Raw genomic sequence first — 17,118 nt, 5'->3', positions numbered from 1 at the left:
AATCAGAATTCACGGGACTCTAAACGCGATATGATTCTTGATTCAGGGATGATTGAAAGATTGCGTAGGTGTCTTCGTCGGTGGTTTACCAGTTCATTCTTGAATCGCAGTCAAAGATGAGGGATTTGGAAGAATACGGGTTCCGGTTGCTGGGCCCTTCTCAACCGGTATTAACGGATCTTGACTGACCCGAGCTCTGATGCCATGTTAGCCATCAGAGTTACACGCAGCATACTGAATTGTACTCTTATTCATTGAGAAAAATCATAATACACCAACAGGCCTTGTCCATATATATAGACCTACACACCAAATGGGCTCAACTAATTAGCTCCTAGGCCCAAACCGAAACAAACCAAACACTATAACAATTCAATACCAGGATCAATAGTAATAATTATTATTTGTCCATTGTTCTGTTCGATATGTAAAGCTGTCAAGTTTCATTGTTCCATATAAATTTTCATGTATGTTGAGTTGTATTTTTGCTATTGTAATTTTTTGTATGTAGGTTTTTTTCTTACCAGACTCATATGTAGGTTGCTAATTTTGTATTCTTTCGTGTAAATTTTCAGATGTTGAATTGTATCTTTTCTATTTTTTGTTGTAATTTTTTATATGTGGATTTGTTATATTTCTATTCTTTATTATAAATTACCATATGTAGAGTATTTTTCTGTTTTAAATTTTCATATGTAAAGTTGTTGATTTCCTATTTTGTTGTTGTAAATTTTCATAAGTAAAGTTGTTTTGCAAAGAGCTAGAAAAATGATGATGAAGAGAAAAGATAAAAAGAAGACGACGACAACGACGAGATGGAAAGTTTTTAAGAAAGAGTTTGCTGCAAGTAAAAAAGAGAATTTACACAGTTTTGGAGAGGTTTCTCAAAATGCAAGCCATGTTTGGCATAAAATGGCTGATGCGGAGAGGGAGCCAGTCAAACAAAAAGCCTTAGAGCTAAAAGGAGAAACAATTGAAAATATGAGATTTTACAATAATTGGTAGAAAAATAACAACTGAAAATATAAAAAATTACAATAAAGAATAGAATATTAACAGCCCCCATATAACAACTAAAAATATGGGAATTTGCACCCATTAATAGGAAAATAACAACTGGAAATATGAAAAATTACAACAATTAATAGCAAAATAACAACTGCAAATATGTTACATTTACAATAAAGAATAGGAAATTACATGGGAATTTACACCAAGAAATAAAAAATTAACAACTGCGTATATGAGAATTACACCAACAAATAAAAGAAATTAACAGCCGCATATATGGGACTTTATACCAAAAAATAGAAAAATAACAATTGAAAAGCTGAAAATTTACAACAATTAATAGGAAAATAATAAATAAAAATATTGGAAATTAAAATAAAGAATAGAAGATTAACAACCATATATATAGGAACTTACACCAAAGAATAGAAAAATAAAACTGAACATATAAAAAATTACAACAATTAATAGCAAAATAACAAATGGAAATATGGGAAATTACAATAAAGAATAGAAGATTAACAACCTCCATATAAATCTATTGCTACCAACCTTCTTAGTTCTTCATATGTCATCCTTTTTGTTATCAATCTTTTCCTTCTAGTCCCACCCTCATATACTGATTTTCCTTCTATATTCTTCACATATTCTCTTCCTACACAGAAGATACAAAATAATTGTTTTGCACAAATGCTAGCCATATGAGCCTCCGCACGTATTACACAAATTTTAATTACTTACCAAAACTTAATATAAATTTACAACTACAATTACAAAATTTACAACACAACGTTAACATTTTCACAGGGCAAATTCTATACAAGTTAGTTTGATATGATCAGTGTCCACCACCTTTAACCGTGTAAATATTTGGAACTGCTAGTCATATCTGATGTGCCTTTGTACTTCATTATTATGTAAGTTTCAATTACTCAACAAAAGTTATACAAAGTATGATTTTACAACTACTCTTACCATGTTTACAGCATAAGTATTTTCGCAACAAAAATTCTGAACGATGGAACTTTCTGAATCTAAGTTACACATTACCTCAATGACGACACGATTTCCTACTAATTGCGCGGCTCAATCACGTTGCCGATGGAGGTCGCACAGAAACGCAATTTCAGAATGATGGTAGAACATTGCAGAAGATGGAAGTTTCTAAAAACCCACCATCAACGATTGAAGAACTAAAATCAGGGTCACCGTCGTTGCTCATTATCTCCTCAACTTGAGAAATGGCAGGCTGCATGTTGAGACTTCCTCAGTTTGTTTCTCGCGATCATGTTTATGCTCTTCTTTCCTTTATTCCTTCTTTTTACCTAGGGACATTTTTGTAAACATACTTACCATTTTAATTTCATTTCAGTCCACATAAACTTATTTGTATTTTCAGATTCTTTGGGACCTAAAATTAAGGGAAAATGGCAATTAGGTCCACTCAAGGGAATTAATACAAAAAAGTCTCTTAAAATTATGAATTATTTAAAGTCTCAAAATTTTTTTACATTAAATTTTATTTGTTTACTTACCAATTACCCTTTTTTTTTTTTTAGTTTGCATTGACAACTGAAAGAGCAGTGATTGACAACTCAGGATGCAAAGATTGACAACTATCGCGGCTGGTTTGACAACTTATGATATGATATGCTGAGAAAATGTGTTGTCAAACCAGCCGCAATAGTTGTCAATCCTTACACCTGAGTTGTCAACCACTGCTCTTTCAGTTTCAATATAAAGTTAAAAAGAAGAGAAGGTAATTTTGGTAATTAAACAATAAAATTTATTGCAAAAATCCCTTGGGACTTCAGAATAATTTGATGATTTCAAGGGACCTTTTGCATTTAATTCCCTTGAGTGGGATCTAATTACAATTCTCCCTAAAATTAATTAACTTCACTTTGCGGGACGCTCAATACCGAACCGAACCAAATCAAGTCCACGTAAACCGATCGAAGTTGAACTAAACCAAGCTTTCGAACGTCCTTAACCTGAGGTACGTAATTCAAGCTCCATGACGCATGAACCGTTGCTCGTAGGAAAGCAAGGAGGGAGGAACAGCGATCGGGAAGAAGACATCAATCGGCTTTGGACATGGGACATGGACAACCCTTCTCCCCAGGTTTTCTTGCCAAAGGCGCCGCCGACGCAGCGGTTGCCATGGCTGATACCGCTCATGTTTCTGGCAAACACGGCCTTGTTTGTTTATGCAATGTACCTGAACGATTGCCCTTCTTCTTCCCCTCCGGTTCACTGCCTCTTCACCCATCGTCTCGGCAGATTCTCTTTCGAACCAATGAGTGAAAACCCCCTTCTTGGCCCTCGCATCGACACGTTAGTCTCAATCCTTCCCGTCTCTCTTTTATCTACTTTTCCTGTTTCTTTTCGTATTGAAGATATCTATATAGGTTTTGACGAAGTTGATGCAGGCTGAGGAAATTGGGAGCTCTTGATAGGGAGCTAATTCTGGAGAAGCACCAAGGATGGCGCTTCGTGTCCTGCATATTTCTCCATGCTGGAGTTATTCATTTAGTTCTCAATATGTTTAGTCTTTTAGTCACAGGAATCGGACTTGAGAAGGAATTTGGATTCTGTAAGCTTTTCTTTGTTTTTCTGTTTAATGTTTAATCCGTTTTAAACTCTAATGAATAGACTGATTAGTGGAATCTTGGATGGGTTAATTTGGCAGTGAAGATAGGATTAGTGTATGTGTTATCTGGTTTTGGAGGAAGCTTGGCATCTGTTGCGTATGAAAGGATCTGCACAACACCAAGTTTCAGTTGGTGCATCAGGTGCACTTTTTGGCCTTCTGGGTTCCATGCTTTCTGAACTTCTCATCAACTGGTCTGTCTATACTAATAAGGTAACATACTCTGCCCAAAAATATCCACTGAGCTTTCTTTTCCCCCTTAAATTCATGTTTTGTTATCAATACATGAATCTGATACGTTTATTATTTCATAGATATTATCCAACTCGACTCAACTTTCACATATATCATTGCAAATGTTGACCCTTTTATTAATTCCTTCAGTGTTCAGCTCTGATGATTCTAGTGGTGGTTATTGTTCTAAATTTGGCGGTTGGGTTCCTACCAAAGGTGGACAATTCAGCTCATATAGGAGGATTCATCTCAGGGATTTTACTGGGTTTTGTTTTCCTGATGCGACCTCAGTATGGATATATAAACCCAAGGCACATCCCTCCAGGATATCAGGCAAAGCAAAAATTTAAACACTCTTGCTGCCAATATTTCTTCTGTCTCGTAGCATTAATCTTGGCCATTCTGGGGTACATCACTCTGATCTTTTTAGTGAATGCCACAAGCAGTGTAAATTTTTTAACCAAATTTGCCTTTTCTGAACATGACTCGATGGTTTTTTTTGGCAGATATGCATATGCCTTAACTCAGATATACCTGAAACTGCCACAAAAATATGATGCAACACAGATTTTTCCAAAATAAAATGCTTGCTGCTGCTGATTCCACGGCTTGTTCAGTCTAGATTTTAAGCATAAATCCAAAATCTGTCCCTTCAGAAGTGTATATACCAGTGCATTTGTCATGCACATTCGGATGAAGCTCTGTAACCACAACTTGAGGCTCGAACTTTTTCCCATGCAACTGCTTCTGAAAGAAACAGTAAACAGAGACAAGTTCCTGACATTTTTCACAAGACATGTATCACTTTTGCTACCTGTATGGATAGAGTTTGAATGTTGACCATAAGAAATATATTATTTAATATTTCTTATTTACACCACATATAGAATACAGAAAAAGACTAACATATTTATTGAAAGTGATTCAAAGGGTTTGGTCTTTTTCTTTCTTTCCTGTAATATGCTGAGTCCTGACTATCAAAATCAACAGCCCTTTCTTTTGAGAAGATCAACAGTCTAATTATAAGTGTAATGATTCCTGGATAACCTCTGGTGATGCACTGATGAATAAAATCTCCCAAGGAAAGGTGCAGCTTCATAGACCCTTAGAGACTGCAATGGGCATAATGAATCCGCAAAGTACTTCAGAAAAACTAGAGGATCATTGGAATTAAAGTTTCCTAGTGTGGGCTAATAAGATTCAGTTTGCTTAGGAACAGTTTAAGTTATTTAATTGAATGTCACATGAATAAGAAGGCTGAGTCATAAAGAATATCTTCTGACAGAATTAAAATTAAAATTAAGTGTAATTTTGGACCAGCAAGAATGTTGTCATGAATATCTCTTCTCCCTACCTTCCTAGCAATAGAAACTATTAATTGCAAGGTTATTGAGACTGATTTATAGAAACATCGACAGAATTATTTGATGACAAGTTCACTGTACTTTGACAAGAACAACCAAGAATTAAAAGTTATGACCTCTTGTTTATGAAATATAACATGTTACTTACCTCCTTATGATGGCAGATTGATTCTATATTTCACATGATTCTGAACGGCCAAAAATAGTATATCGGTTGTTTGCAACATTGTCATAAGCAAAATCTCTTAAGAAACTGCAGCCATCCATCATATGGAACTCATAAACCATCAAGTAAATGAAGAAAGCAGGAAAATCAATTAACAGGATGCAACTTACAGTGGTACGAATTGAAGAAAAAATGCTAGCTGAGGAAAAGGCAAGTCAATGTATTCCATAATCTTCAGCACAGCTTCTGACTTGATATATGCTCTGGAATCAACCAGAAATTCTTAAGTTTCACTCTTTACCTTCTTCTGTATAGCTGCAATGGCAAATTTTCTCTTTCTCTTCAAATTTTACAGTAATCCATTTGGTTGGAGCTCGGAAGTTAAAAGGAAGAGTTAAATTGGTAAATGGTTAAACCAAGAATCTCCCCAAAGAAAGTATTAAACCAAGTAATCATTATTCCACACAGAATTTCCACAACTTACAATTAAATATAGTTGCTAAACCATTTATAAGTAAAGCTCTTCAATACATACCTATCCTTTTCAACCAGTACTACACTTGAGATATCATCAGGAGCTCTTCCCGATCTCTTAAGTAACATTTTGCCTGCTTCACTCTGAAGAGCTTCAAATCTAATTCTCCTGTCAACAACGCAGGAAAAATAATATGACTGAATCACATTTCGATATCTTTGTAGTAGTCAGGTACTTCATAATAGACGCAATGTTCTTTGTCACTGTGTTAAGAGGATGGGAGAAAATGAAAATAATCAAAGAGTAGAAATTTAAAGGAGAAAAGAGTGAATAAGTTTACTTATTTCTATCGTGATCACGAACGAATTTCACACCCCCATTACACAAGTTGCATACACCTGTCACAAGTAATTAGTCGTAAATTAGTCTCAAAATCAAATGCTCTAAAGTTATCTAAATTTGCCAACTACATGCCATTTCTCCTGGGAATGAGTTTCTTTGGTGATTTGCTCGATTTCGGTGTACTTAATTATAGGAAAAGATCGTTAATTTCTCAAACTCATAGCCAAACTGACCAACCAGACCTCATCATGGCAACTGAGTGCCTTGACACACTTGCAAAGAAGCAGATGTTTTCAAAGACTGAGCTAGTCTATAATAAATCCAGGACTAGTGTGTTAGTTTACACAAACGGAATATCAAGCACCTCTACTGCGTAATTATCCGTTTCAAATTGGCTAGCGCAAGAATAACATGTTGGAAATTTGAAGGCAAAAGGAAAGAGAGAAGCTGAATTAATTACCGTCGAATAACATGATGGGTCGTTTGTCCTGATCAAAGAAACTGGAAGTTGCTTCAACCCAGTTGATGGGATCGCTTCGCGGCTGCGACAGAGTGGCGAAGGTGTTGAAGGTGTTGACTCTGCGAGTAACAACAACGGGACGTGCTCGGATGCTTAAGTTGAAGTGCCCAAGAGAAGGAGGAAGCTGAAGAGCCATCGGAAGGGGGAGAGAGCACAACTAGGCCAGAGGCTATGACAGCAAAGACTCAATTTTATTATGCTGCCAGAAGAAAGAGGCGGAAAATAACAACAAATTTTCTGAGGACGTGAGCCTTTGCTGCTCAGGATCTTTTGTTTTTGCCAAGAACAAAGAGCTTTCACGGTACAATAAATATGTTCTTGTTCTGCGCCCAGTCAAAAGACACATGGCAGTTTTATGTCTTTCTTAAAGGGGCAAAATTTATTAATTATTCCCATCTAAACTGATAAAAAAATTATTATTTTTGTAAGTGCAATTTTTCTTAGAATTTTTTTTGTTGAAAAGACAGTTAAATAACCCAAGTTTTTATTTGGATTATTAAAGTAGTCAAATTCCTAATCAAGTCACATGATTAAAAATTTTTTTTTAATTTTATAAAATAACTTTAATACCCATTTTATTAGAAATTAAAAGATAATTTAAATTAACATGTTTGATTTTATATTTAACACGTTTCAATTATAAATTAATAACTTTAAATTCTCATCACACAATATAAGTCTTTGATGCACACAAACTTCATGACAATTTGAAAATTAATAATTTTAATTATGCAGTTAACAAGTTTTATTTTAAATTAACAACTTTATGTGACCAAAATAGTTGTTATAAGTCTTTAAAAATCACAATATAATCTTAAAAATTAAAATGTTTCATTTTACTATTAACATATTTTAATTGTAAATTCACAACTTTTTGTCCTCAAACATATTTACAATAAGTTGTTTTTAAATAAAACTTGATAACAATATAACATTGGAAATTAACATGTTACATTTCACAGTTAACATATTTTAATTCTAAATTTACATTTTTTTTGTTTCCATAACATATTTGCAATAAGTTGTTTCTAAAGTTGATCACAATATAATTTTTAAAAATTAACATATTCTATTTCATAATTAAACATGTGTTATTATAAATTAACAATTTTTTATCTCTATAACATGCTTATAATAAATCTTTGAATAAAAATTTACCACAGTATACAACTATAAAAATAACATGTTCAATTTTAAATTAATAATTTTGTATTATTAGAAAAAAAAACAATTTTTTGTCGGATATCAGGATTAAGAGAAAAGATTTAATATAAAAACTAACCCGTTTTCCTTTCGTGACCAATTTTTGACTTTGTAGCAGTATATGCCCAAAAAAAATTTTTGTTCAAATTTCGTATGCAGGACGAGTTTGCATCTCTCTATGTTTTTAATGAGAGGACGTTAGAGTTATTTTAGAAAATTTTAAAATTTCTCTGAGTCATGTAACCAAATTAAAAATTTGATAACTCAAATAAAAATTTGGATTATTTAAGTACTACCTCCGATCCTATTTAAAAAAACTCGTTTATAGGCTACAAATGAAATCTTATAAATAAAATCTGGAATAGTATCTTTTTAAGATTTTCTTTTTCTTTTTCTTAGACATTGTGATGCTAAGAGCTTTGTTCAAAGAAATAAGAGAACATGCATCACACATGCAAAATTTGAAAAAAATACCACATAAATATTCTACCACAGGGAATAGTATTCAAGAAACAGTGCAAGAAATATTTTGCACACAGTTAAGGACAAATTACAGACAATTGGTTGTGCTAGCACAATATACCTAGGTCCTTAAACAAATACTCCTCCGGTCCTTATTATAAGACCCAATTTGACTTTTTATTTGGTTCTAATTATAAGACCCAATCCATTTTCTCTTTTATATTTATGCATTTTTTTTCCAAGATAATCCTTCTAATAATGATAGTTTTAGCCAATATACTTAATTAGCAAAGATATTAGGAATAACAACACTTATTTATTATAAATAATCAACTTAACTTACTTCCTTAATCTCCTCAAATAAGTCAATTGGGTCTTATAATTAGGACCGGAAGAGTATCAATTATCTTCCCATAATTTGTTTTAGTTTGGAATTTTCGATCAATTTTTTTATCATAAATTTAAATATATATATATCAATATTTATTATTAAAAAATAGCCCCTTTTTAACATTGGAAATTAGGAGTCTGGAGGCTGTAGCAGTGTAGCCTGTGGGTTTGCAGTGCGAGAAGGGAAAAGTTACGGAGTGCGGAAGCGGACGCCACATCCGAAGAGCTGATACAGCGGTGGGAGACGTAGACGTTGAAGCTCCGTATCAGAAAGAAAAAACATGGGTTGGATTGGCGAGACCGTGGACTCCATTAAATCTATTCAGATCCGCCAGGCCCTCACACAGGCTGTTAGTCTTGGTTCGTCCTTCTATTCGCTTTCTTTGTTTGCGCCTGTGGTGTGATTTCGTATTTTCTATATTCCCTGGGACCTGCAATGTCGTGGGTTGCTGTGAAGTAAAAGAAAACGAAAATTAAAATTGAGCACTGAATTAAAATACTTTGACTTTTTTAATTAATATGCATAATTTCGTCTTGCGTTTTTACCAACTAATAAATCAGGAACAACATGTAAATTTCATTTCATCAGTTTGCGTTGAGCCCTGCTGGTTGGAGAAGTGGGGAAAAGTACTGTCTTTTCTTTGATTGTTGCCTGTGGTTATTCTACTTAAGGGCATTATTGCTATATGGAGACTTGAGTCCTTATTGAAATTAAGGTATTCTAATTCTTTTTGTTAAAAGGGTTATCTTTGAGGCTACCCGTGTCCTGTAGTTTATAGGCGGGATGAGATATACGGGGATGGACTCGGTGATATTCAAAATTTTGGTTCAAGCAATGATTCTGGGGGGGGCCAAATTGTGTGGTGCCCTGCAATGATTTCTGCTGCATCCATATTCTATTGCTTCATCTCATAAAAGTTAAAACATTCTTGTTTGTGATGTATAAATATGTCTACTGAATTAGTCTACATTCTCTGTCTCAGGCTTGATTGTTACATCTGCTTTGATAATATGGAAGGCATTGATGTGCGTTACTGGCAGTGAATCTCCTGTTGTTGTTGTTCTATCTGGAAGCATGGAACCTGGGTTCAAGCGTGTAAGTCAATCTACTGAGCGAATCTTCATAAGTTGTCGGAAAATCCATATGCAATTATTGCTATTATTTTTCTTCAGTCCTAATTTCTAAAATCTTGTTGTTTGTCTAATATCACTTAAGCATGGAACCAAAATATATATGCATCTATATTACTTAACCATGTAGTGAGGCGTTGTTTTCCATAATATTTTGCTGTTTCTATATTCATTTCAGTTCACAGATGCTATTTCCATGTTATATCCAGGGAGACATATTATTCTTGCATATGAGTAAAGATCCAATTCGTGCAGGAGAGATTGTTGTATTTAATGTTGATGTAAGTACTCTGTCAGTTTTAACTTCTTTTTTTTTTTTTCCTCTTCATATTTATATCACATATCATGTACAACTTCTTTCATCAAGAGCTTCTACTTCCCCCCTTTTAAATTTCTATTCCCTGCTTTGTCATGTTGTTGAAGAAGTTTTTGTACCATTGGAACATCAATTTAAAGTTGCTCTGATTTCTCCCTTTTCCATTTTAACTCAGGTTTTGGAAAGTAATTTTAATATATCTAGTGATGCTAGTTTATATAATATAATGAACATGTAATTGTGTACTACAATCGTTTGTCCTGTTTCGTTGCTGCTTCCTATTATGTCTCACTAGTTTACTATCTTTACTGTCATGGTTAATTGACAAAAACTTCTTTGATTTAGGGCCGCGAGATTCCAATTGTTCACCGGGTAATCAAGGTAAATATGATATGCTGGTTATACTTGGTGTGCTTAATTTTTGTGAAGTGCTTACGCCGACTTAATGTTACCCTTGAAGTTAATGGCACCATGTGCTTGGACTCGTGTTTCTCTTTTGACAGGACATCTGAGAAAAAGTGATGTGCTGAACAGGTGTAGGCACATATAATTATAAGCTGTTAAAGTAGGAATTTGCCCTCTCTTGGATCTTTAAGCCTATGTTCAATGAAGAAAAAAACATCTTGAACTGTTTAGTGAGACATCTGTAAATTGTTGACAAATAAAAATAAAAAAAGTGCCGGGGCTTTCTGTGGAGCACCTTTCTGTTATTTAATTTTGCTCTTCCTGATAGTGTATTGGTGTGTAATTGACTGCCAACAAAATGGCGAGGAAAGAATTGCAACAAATTGAACTTACCCAGTTTAAGAAACTTGATTAATTCCTAGAGCAAAATTATTTTCAGGGCTTGAATGCTTTTATGTTTTCAATTGACTGAACTGAACTCTATAAATTAATATTACTGTGTTTCAGAGAGTCCTTATCTATGTTTACTTTGTAGGTGCATGAGCGAAATGACACTGGGGAGGTTGATGTTCTCACCAAAGGTAGTGACTTATCACTTGCTTGATGATCTGGTAGAATTATTTGCTGTGCTGTGTGTTGACCTATCATTATCCCCCTCCTAACCATCATGATGTTTTTGAAAAAAAAATGTTGTGTTTCATAATTTTTCATTGCTTTGTAATTTTATTTGTCCATTCATATGGTAATAATTTATAGCCTTGATATGCTCCCTTCATGTATCTTGTTGTCTTCCACAGGAGATAATAATTATGGGGATGACAGGCTTCTCTATGCTCATGGCCAACTCTGGCTACAAAGGCATCACATTATGGGTAGAGCTATCGGGTATAAGATTTCTTCCTTCCAAATACAATTGCTCCATTTCAACCGCTCATTTGTTTTAAAAACTTGTCTTCAAGAGATTATTGCTTGTATGATAGAGCTACCAGGGTAGTCAGTTGCAACGTAAAGATAATATGCCTTCAGTCTTCAACTAACATAACAACATTTCTGCATGACTTTAATGATTCATGCATTTCTGGCTAGATGCTTCATGCCCGCTAGAATATAATAAAAGCGAACTACCAATATCTGAAATTTTGGCCTTTCTGGCAAAAAATAAGAAATTTGGTTCTGCACGTGATTGCCTAAGCTGATAGGGCTAATCCTTGTTTGTGGCCTAAAAGGATTTCTATTGTTCTACCTACTTTCTAAAATTTAAAGCACGTTGGAATAAAGATATTTTTTTGTGCCGTTGCTTAACCTTGTCTTGGGCAGGTTCTTACCTTATGTGGGCTGGGTGACGATTATCATGACTGAAAAGCCTATCATTAAGGTTTGTTTTTATATGCCATTATATGGTTAGAAAAAATCACATGGTTTAATTTGGAATATACTAAGCCTTTTTTTTTCTTTTCTTATCTTTCTTCTTATAGTATATTCTCATTGGTGCTTTGGGGTTGCTCGTGATAACTTCAAAAGATTAAACGAGATGTCTCAATCAAGCTTTGTGGTAACTGCAACTCTAGTATAGTAAACAGATAGTATCACTTTCTTGAAGGTGCCAGATGCCCATCTTGTACCATCTTTTTAAATGACAGACAACATGATGTTGGAGTTGATTCAGAGTAATGGATTTTTATTTCATTTTTAATCGTTTAGACGCCTTATTGGCTGCTTAGTTGCTTGAATCAGACTTTTAAGTTTACATTTTTGTAGTACTATGGTAATTCCGGCTTGACTATATATTACTCCTGAAAAATGAATGGTTGTTTTTGAAATCTTTATAGTTATAATACCTTCAAAATTACCAATGAAGCTACATTTTGTTGCTTCTTTGCAAAGTAGAGTCAGAAGTATTTCACTGCCTGTTGTCCTTAACATCTCGTTGGGTGGATGAACACGGGACATTATATTTTACAAGGGACATAAATTATTTGTAAAACATTAATAATTGGTTCCCAGATGTAGTGACCATTATGTTCGCAGAAGGGCCTAAAATATTAGATATCACTGTGGATATGGGTAAGTGGAGAAGAAATGAAGGTTTTGAATGAGTATTGAGTTCTGACGGCTTACACGTCAATATTAATCGATGATAAAATTGAAAATCAGATGAAGAAAATAATAATTTAGTTATGAAAGAATACACAACCTAAACAAAGCCAAGGGCTTCCTTCCACAAAATCGGAACATACAGCCTAAAAGAAAAATGAAAAAGAAAAGAAAACAACAACAAAGAATAGTATGCCAGAGGCCTAAAAACATTAATGAAATCCAAAGTCACAACTTAAATTCGCAAAAACACTCAGGCAGAGCAGATCCTCTTCCCATGGCAAAATCATCTCTATGAACCTTCCATAGAGCTTGTATCAACTCCTTTTCCCTCAGTCCTTGAAACGTTAATTCTGCAAAAGCTCTTCTGCTCAAAAATAGAGTTCTATATAGTCCCTTGAAAGCTCTCATTGCTGCAACCATCTTATCCATGTTCCCAAAATATGTAGCTATATACGAATCGCTATTAATAGATACATAATAATCTAAAGCAGCTTTAGTATTCCCATGCATGGCTGCGAAATCTTCATTACTTAGGAGGCTAGACTTGGTAAATATGTTAGCGTAAGTAGCTGTCAACCCTTCAACTTCCATCAGACCATCCCCAGCTGCAAGGTATATATTTGTGTTTGGCGGGATGGAAAGAGCTTGAAGTATCAAAGCCGTCTCATTTGGTGTAAGCGGACATTTCCCTCGTCTTCTCCAAATGCGGGCTAACTCACCAGTCCATGGTTTTCTGTCACCTTGTGGTGCTGCTTCTATGGCTTTGATAGAGGCAGGAGAAAGGCCTGGGTACTCGCACTGAGAATAAGCAACCATGTCGGGTTCAAAACGAAGATGAAGTGAGAGAAAGGGTTTTGGTATAACTTGCAGGAGCTCAGAGGCTTTCATTTCCAAGGATCTTGTGAGACGTAATCCTTTATAACATGCTTGACAAAGAGCAGCTTTGGCGTATAGAGGGTACCTACAAACAAGGGGTAAAAAATTCAGAGAACTGCTGAAGTTGATTATAACCGAATGAACGAGAGGAAAGCAAAGGGAAGGGATTTTTTTTCCACGACAATTATTCCCCCTAGCTAGTCTCTGCTTTACGGTTCACGATATTATAAATAAGATGTTAAAATAACCCTATCCTACAATATTTAGAATAGACTGGGGTTTCTGAATTTGCTTCAATATCACACGAGAAGTTAATTATTCCAGCTCAATCTAAATATCCTTCCAATTATGAATTGGGGGGGGGGGGGGAAGCAAAACATTATACGATGAGCCAATCTAGTATTAGGCAAGATGATGGCAACCTCACATACTGACACGGGGGGAAAATCTACTCTTAATTCGTAACTATGGAATGAACATAAAAATCCATTCGGTTCCCCTACAAAAGAAATGGGGCAAAAGAAAGGAAAAATGAAAAAGTAAATTCACGGCCTCATGAAATTATTCAAATAATTAATATTCTGAACATATAATTTCCCGTGTAACATTATTTTCTCTAAAAATGGGGAAAAACAGTGCGACTTATCTCCTGGGAATAAGGACTCAGATGAATATACATACCTGTCCCTTCGTTGGGACATGGCTGGCGTGAAGGAAATATATTTATGCTTTAATAGAGAAGGAAGAACACTTTCGACATAATCGAAATGGCCTTTCCGTTTGCTACAATCCACTGCGACGGGTTCTTTTGATGCAATCTCTGGTGGCAACTCTTTGACAACCTTAACAAAGCCATTCATCTGTTGAATGAAGTAGTCTACATCAAATACATCTGCGAAACCACTGCAATGGAACCAAGTATTCAAATGCAGTTTCAGGTTAGAGGACAATATAATTCACTAACCAACAGATAGATATCTTTACCAATATAAAAATGCAACTTAGAAAGATTTTGCACAGAACAATTACTTTTAATTACTTTTACGTTATATAAACGGAATGATGAATAACCTTGTTTCATTCCAATATGAAGCCACTTCAAACTTTGGCATCACCAGGGTTGCATTTAACAGACGAGCAATGCCCACACCATCACAAAACTGCATTCACCAAATAGCATCACGATATCAGTATTTTAAGAAAGCAACAAGAGGATCAAGAGTTTCTCTATATGGATTTGGTATTCAAGAGTTTTCTTGAGAAACTCACATCTCTACGCATCTGGTTGAGGCCACCATAGCAATCCACTCTGATATACCCATTGGTTTCTAAAGGTAGAGCTGCACCATTTCAAGAAAAAACGAAAGCAATTGTCTGCAATGAAACCAATTACGGTAGTTTCAGAAAGTAAAAAGTGAACCCAATCAGCAGCCCCAGCTAACATGACCTAATTCACTGAAGGGCGCTTCTCAATTTAAAATATATATATCGCTAAATCAATGCCTTAAAGTCTGATCATTCCATGAATACATGAAATACGAGTAAAACTTCCACTAAACACAAGAAAATCTGTTTCAGGCTATAAATTTTTTCGACCTTTGAAGGTTAACTTCTAACTATGCATGAATACAATAGCAGCTCACACCAAATTCTTCATCCGATACTAAGCAACCTCGGATTCATTTTCCCCAAACAAATTCAGTAATCCCTAAAGTTTAATAACATTCAACTTTTAACCACCAACAAAATAGAGAAGTTGTTAAATCCACGAATAGCCGATTTAAGTAACAAGTACCTGTTAGGTGTCCTTGCAGCCACCATTTGCAAGGTCTCCACTCGACGAGGCGCCGAACACTCCATATATCTCCTTCCCCTCTGCATTAACAACGCTTGAAAAGATGTTAAATTTCAAATCGAAGATTCTCAGTTGCTACTTTCTTTCTTCTTTCTTTTTCTATATGCAATTACACTAACCAATCAAGAATAAATTTCAGCATTCCACTACCCACATCCAAATAAATTAGAAATAAAACAAAAGGCATAAGATTGTGAACTTACATGGCCGAATCGGAAGATGTCCGATAGAGGGAGAAAGGGGAAGAAGAAGAAGATAGAAATGAAAGGATAAGAAGGAGAGAGAGGGAGAAGAGCAGGATGCTGAACAAGGGTTTGACAGAGAAAAAGACCATTTGAGACGGGAATTGAAAGCGACGAACGGATCCGCTTTGATCGAATGAGATGCAGGGCGGTATGCCTCCGAAGCTTGGGGCTTTCCTTGCAGTCTCAAGGAATTCTCCTCCGACAGATTTCATTGTCTTCTTGTCCGCGTGATTTTCTTACGCATAAATTAATCAATTAAAAATTAAAAATTTGGATTCTTTTGTGGGGGAAAAAACATTTAATAGATCAGTAGATTCACTGGATTGGATCTAGCTTTGGCTCATACGGATGTTTAGATAGATATAAAATTATGATTTTAAAAATATTTTTATACGAAATAAATATATAAAAAATTTGTTTCCATTTATATAAAAATGTTCTTTTCAAAAATACTTTTTGAGTTAGACAAACACTCTCTTAGTCACAGAAAAAAACAGAGAGAGAGAAAAGAAAGAGAGGCTATAGCACACAAAAAAAAAAGGTTACACAAGTATAAAAATGTTATTTTCTGATCATATTTATAAGTCATTTTTAATATGTTTTATACAAATCAATAAAACCTTTAAACTTTGTTAACTCTCATTTAAAATTTAACAAGTTTATGACTTTATCTCTATTTAATATATAATATACTCTATAAAAACAAAGTCAACATAATAATAAATAAAAAATAAAATTGTACACTGATATAAAATTCTTCTCTCTGTCTTATAAATATGATCAAAAATTTTCTTCTCTCTTTACTTTAATAAATAGGACCAGGAGTATGAATTGTGAAGTTATAAGTAAGTAACCGAGGTAAACGACCGAAATAATTTAGAAAAATTACTGTTTAATCTCATATGAATGAGTAATCGCTAAAAATAATCTCATTATAAGTAATCAATATGTATGTTTTATCATTTCTTATACCCAAAGTTACCGTTATCATTGTATGTTGAAATCCATAGAAGGTGGGTTTTTGCGCGGTTTACCAAGGCTCAGTTAAATAGTTTTGGCTATTATGTGGTTTTGTATAATATTTTCTCCAACAATAATGGGTTTCTTTAAAATATTTGTACAACGTTCAAATTTAATTTTTTGATTAAGGTCAAAGAATGTCTTGTTTTGGTTTTGTGATCAGAAGTCAAAACGTAGGCCGTAAAAAGTCTTTTTGGCAAAATTCGGCTTAGGAAAAGTAGATTAGTCTTCATAGTAAATCGACGAGGATTTAGTTTGGAAGTTGGAGCTTAAAACCAATAATCATTTAATATTACTCTTCCGATCCTTAATATAAGACCCATTTAACTAATTTGATTAAATTAAGGAAGTTA

The 17,118-nt window shown here is 34.4% G+C and overlaps 3 protein-coding genes and 1 pseudogene across 6 annotated transcripts; 2 read left to right on the top strand and 2 right to left on the bottom strand.

Moving 5' to 3' along the window:
* The first annotated feature begins 3,028 nt into the window (after positions 1-3,028).
* On the top strand, positions 3,029-4,797 carry LOC114724203 (RHOMBOID-like protein 5; annotated as a pseudogene).
* LOC114724197 (DCC family protein At1g52590, chloroplastic) lies at positions 4,618-6,980 on the bottom strand. Of its 2 annotated transcripts, none has more exons than XM_028910510.1 (6): positions 6,706-6,980; positions 6,244-6,301; positions 5,964-6,071; positions 5,599-5,691; positions 5,399-5,515; positions 4,618-5,053 (listed from the first exon to the last, which is right to left on the bottom strand). In XM_028910510.1, exons 1-5 carry the CDS (start codon positions 6,899-6,901, stop codon positions 5,434-5,436), a joined length of 537 nt encoding a protein of 178 aa, XP_028766343.1. In that variant the 5' UTR covers positions 6,902-6,980; the 3' UTR covers positions 4,618-5,053; positions 5,399-5,433. The 2 variants fall into 2 exon arrangements, with proteins under 2 accessions (XP_028766343.1, XP_028766342.1); XM_028910509.1 differs by having other exon boundaries at positions 4,618-5,012.
* A 1,998-nt stretch (positions 6,981-8,978) lies between these two features.
* Positions 8,979-12,492, top strand: LOC114724200 (signal peptidase complex catalytic subunit SEC11A). Its single transcript, XM_028910515.1, has 8 exons — positions 8,979-9,180; positions 9,804-9,916; positions 10,161-10,232; positions 10,613-10,648; positions 11,208-11,253; positions 11,470-11,557; positions 11,990-12,047; positions 12,148-12,492. Exons 1-8 carry the CDS (start codon positions 9,102-9,104, stop codon positions 12,196-12,198), a joined length of 543 nt encoding a protein of 180 aa, XP_028766348.1. The 5' UTR covers positions 8,979-9,101; the 3' UTR covers positions 12,199-12,492.
* A 301-nt stretch (positions 12,493-12,793) lies between these two features.
* LOC114724199 (O-fucosyltransferase 13-like) lies at positions 12,794-15,951 on the bottom strand. 3 transcript variants are annotated; one of them, XM_028910511.1, is made up of 6 exons: positions 15,704-15,951; positions 15,441-15,520; positions 14,915-14,985; positions 14,717-14,805; positions 14,327-14,548; positions 12,794-13,730 (listed from the first exon to the last, which is right to left on the bottom strand). In XM_028910511.1, exons 1-6 carry the CDS (start codon positions 15,832-15,834, stop codon positions 12,995-12,997), a joined length of 1,329 nt encoding a protein of 442 aa, XP_028766344.1. In that variant the 5' UTR covers positions 15,835-15,951; the 3' UTR covers positions 12,794-12,994. The 3 variants fall into 3 exon arrangements, with proteins under 3 accessions (XP_028766344.1, XP_028766345.1, XP_028766346.1); XM_028910512.1 differs by having other exon boundaries at positions 14,915-15,019; positions 15,704-15,721; XM_028910513.1 differs by lacking the exons at positions 15,441-15,520; positions 15,704-15,951 and adding an exon at positions 15,242-15,422 and having other exon boundaries at positions 14,915-15,019.
* Positions 15,952-17,118: the final 1,167 nt, after the last annotated feature.

Source organism: Neltuma alba, unplaced genomic scaffold (genome assembly GCF_004799145.2).
Source record: "Neltuma alba isolate B1F8T4 unplaced genomic scaffold, ASM479914v2 tig00012178_pilon, whole genome shotgun sequence".
NCBI lineage: Eukaryota > Viridiplantae > Streptophyta > Magnoliopsida > Fabales > Fabaceae > Neltuma > Neltuma alba.
This window is presented reverse-complemented; position numbering and strand designations above follow the sequence as displayed.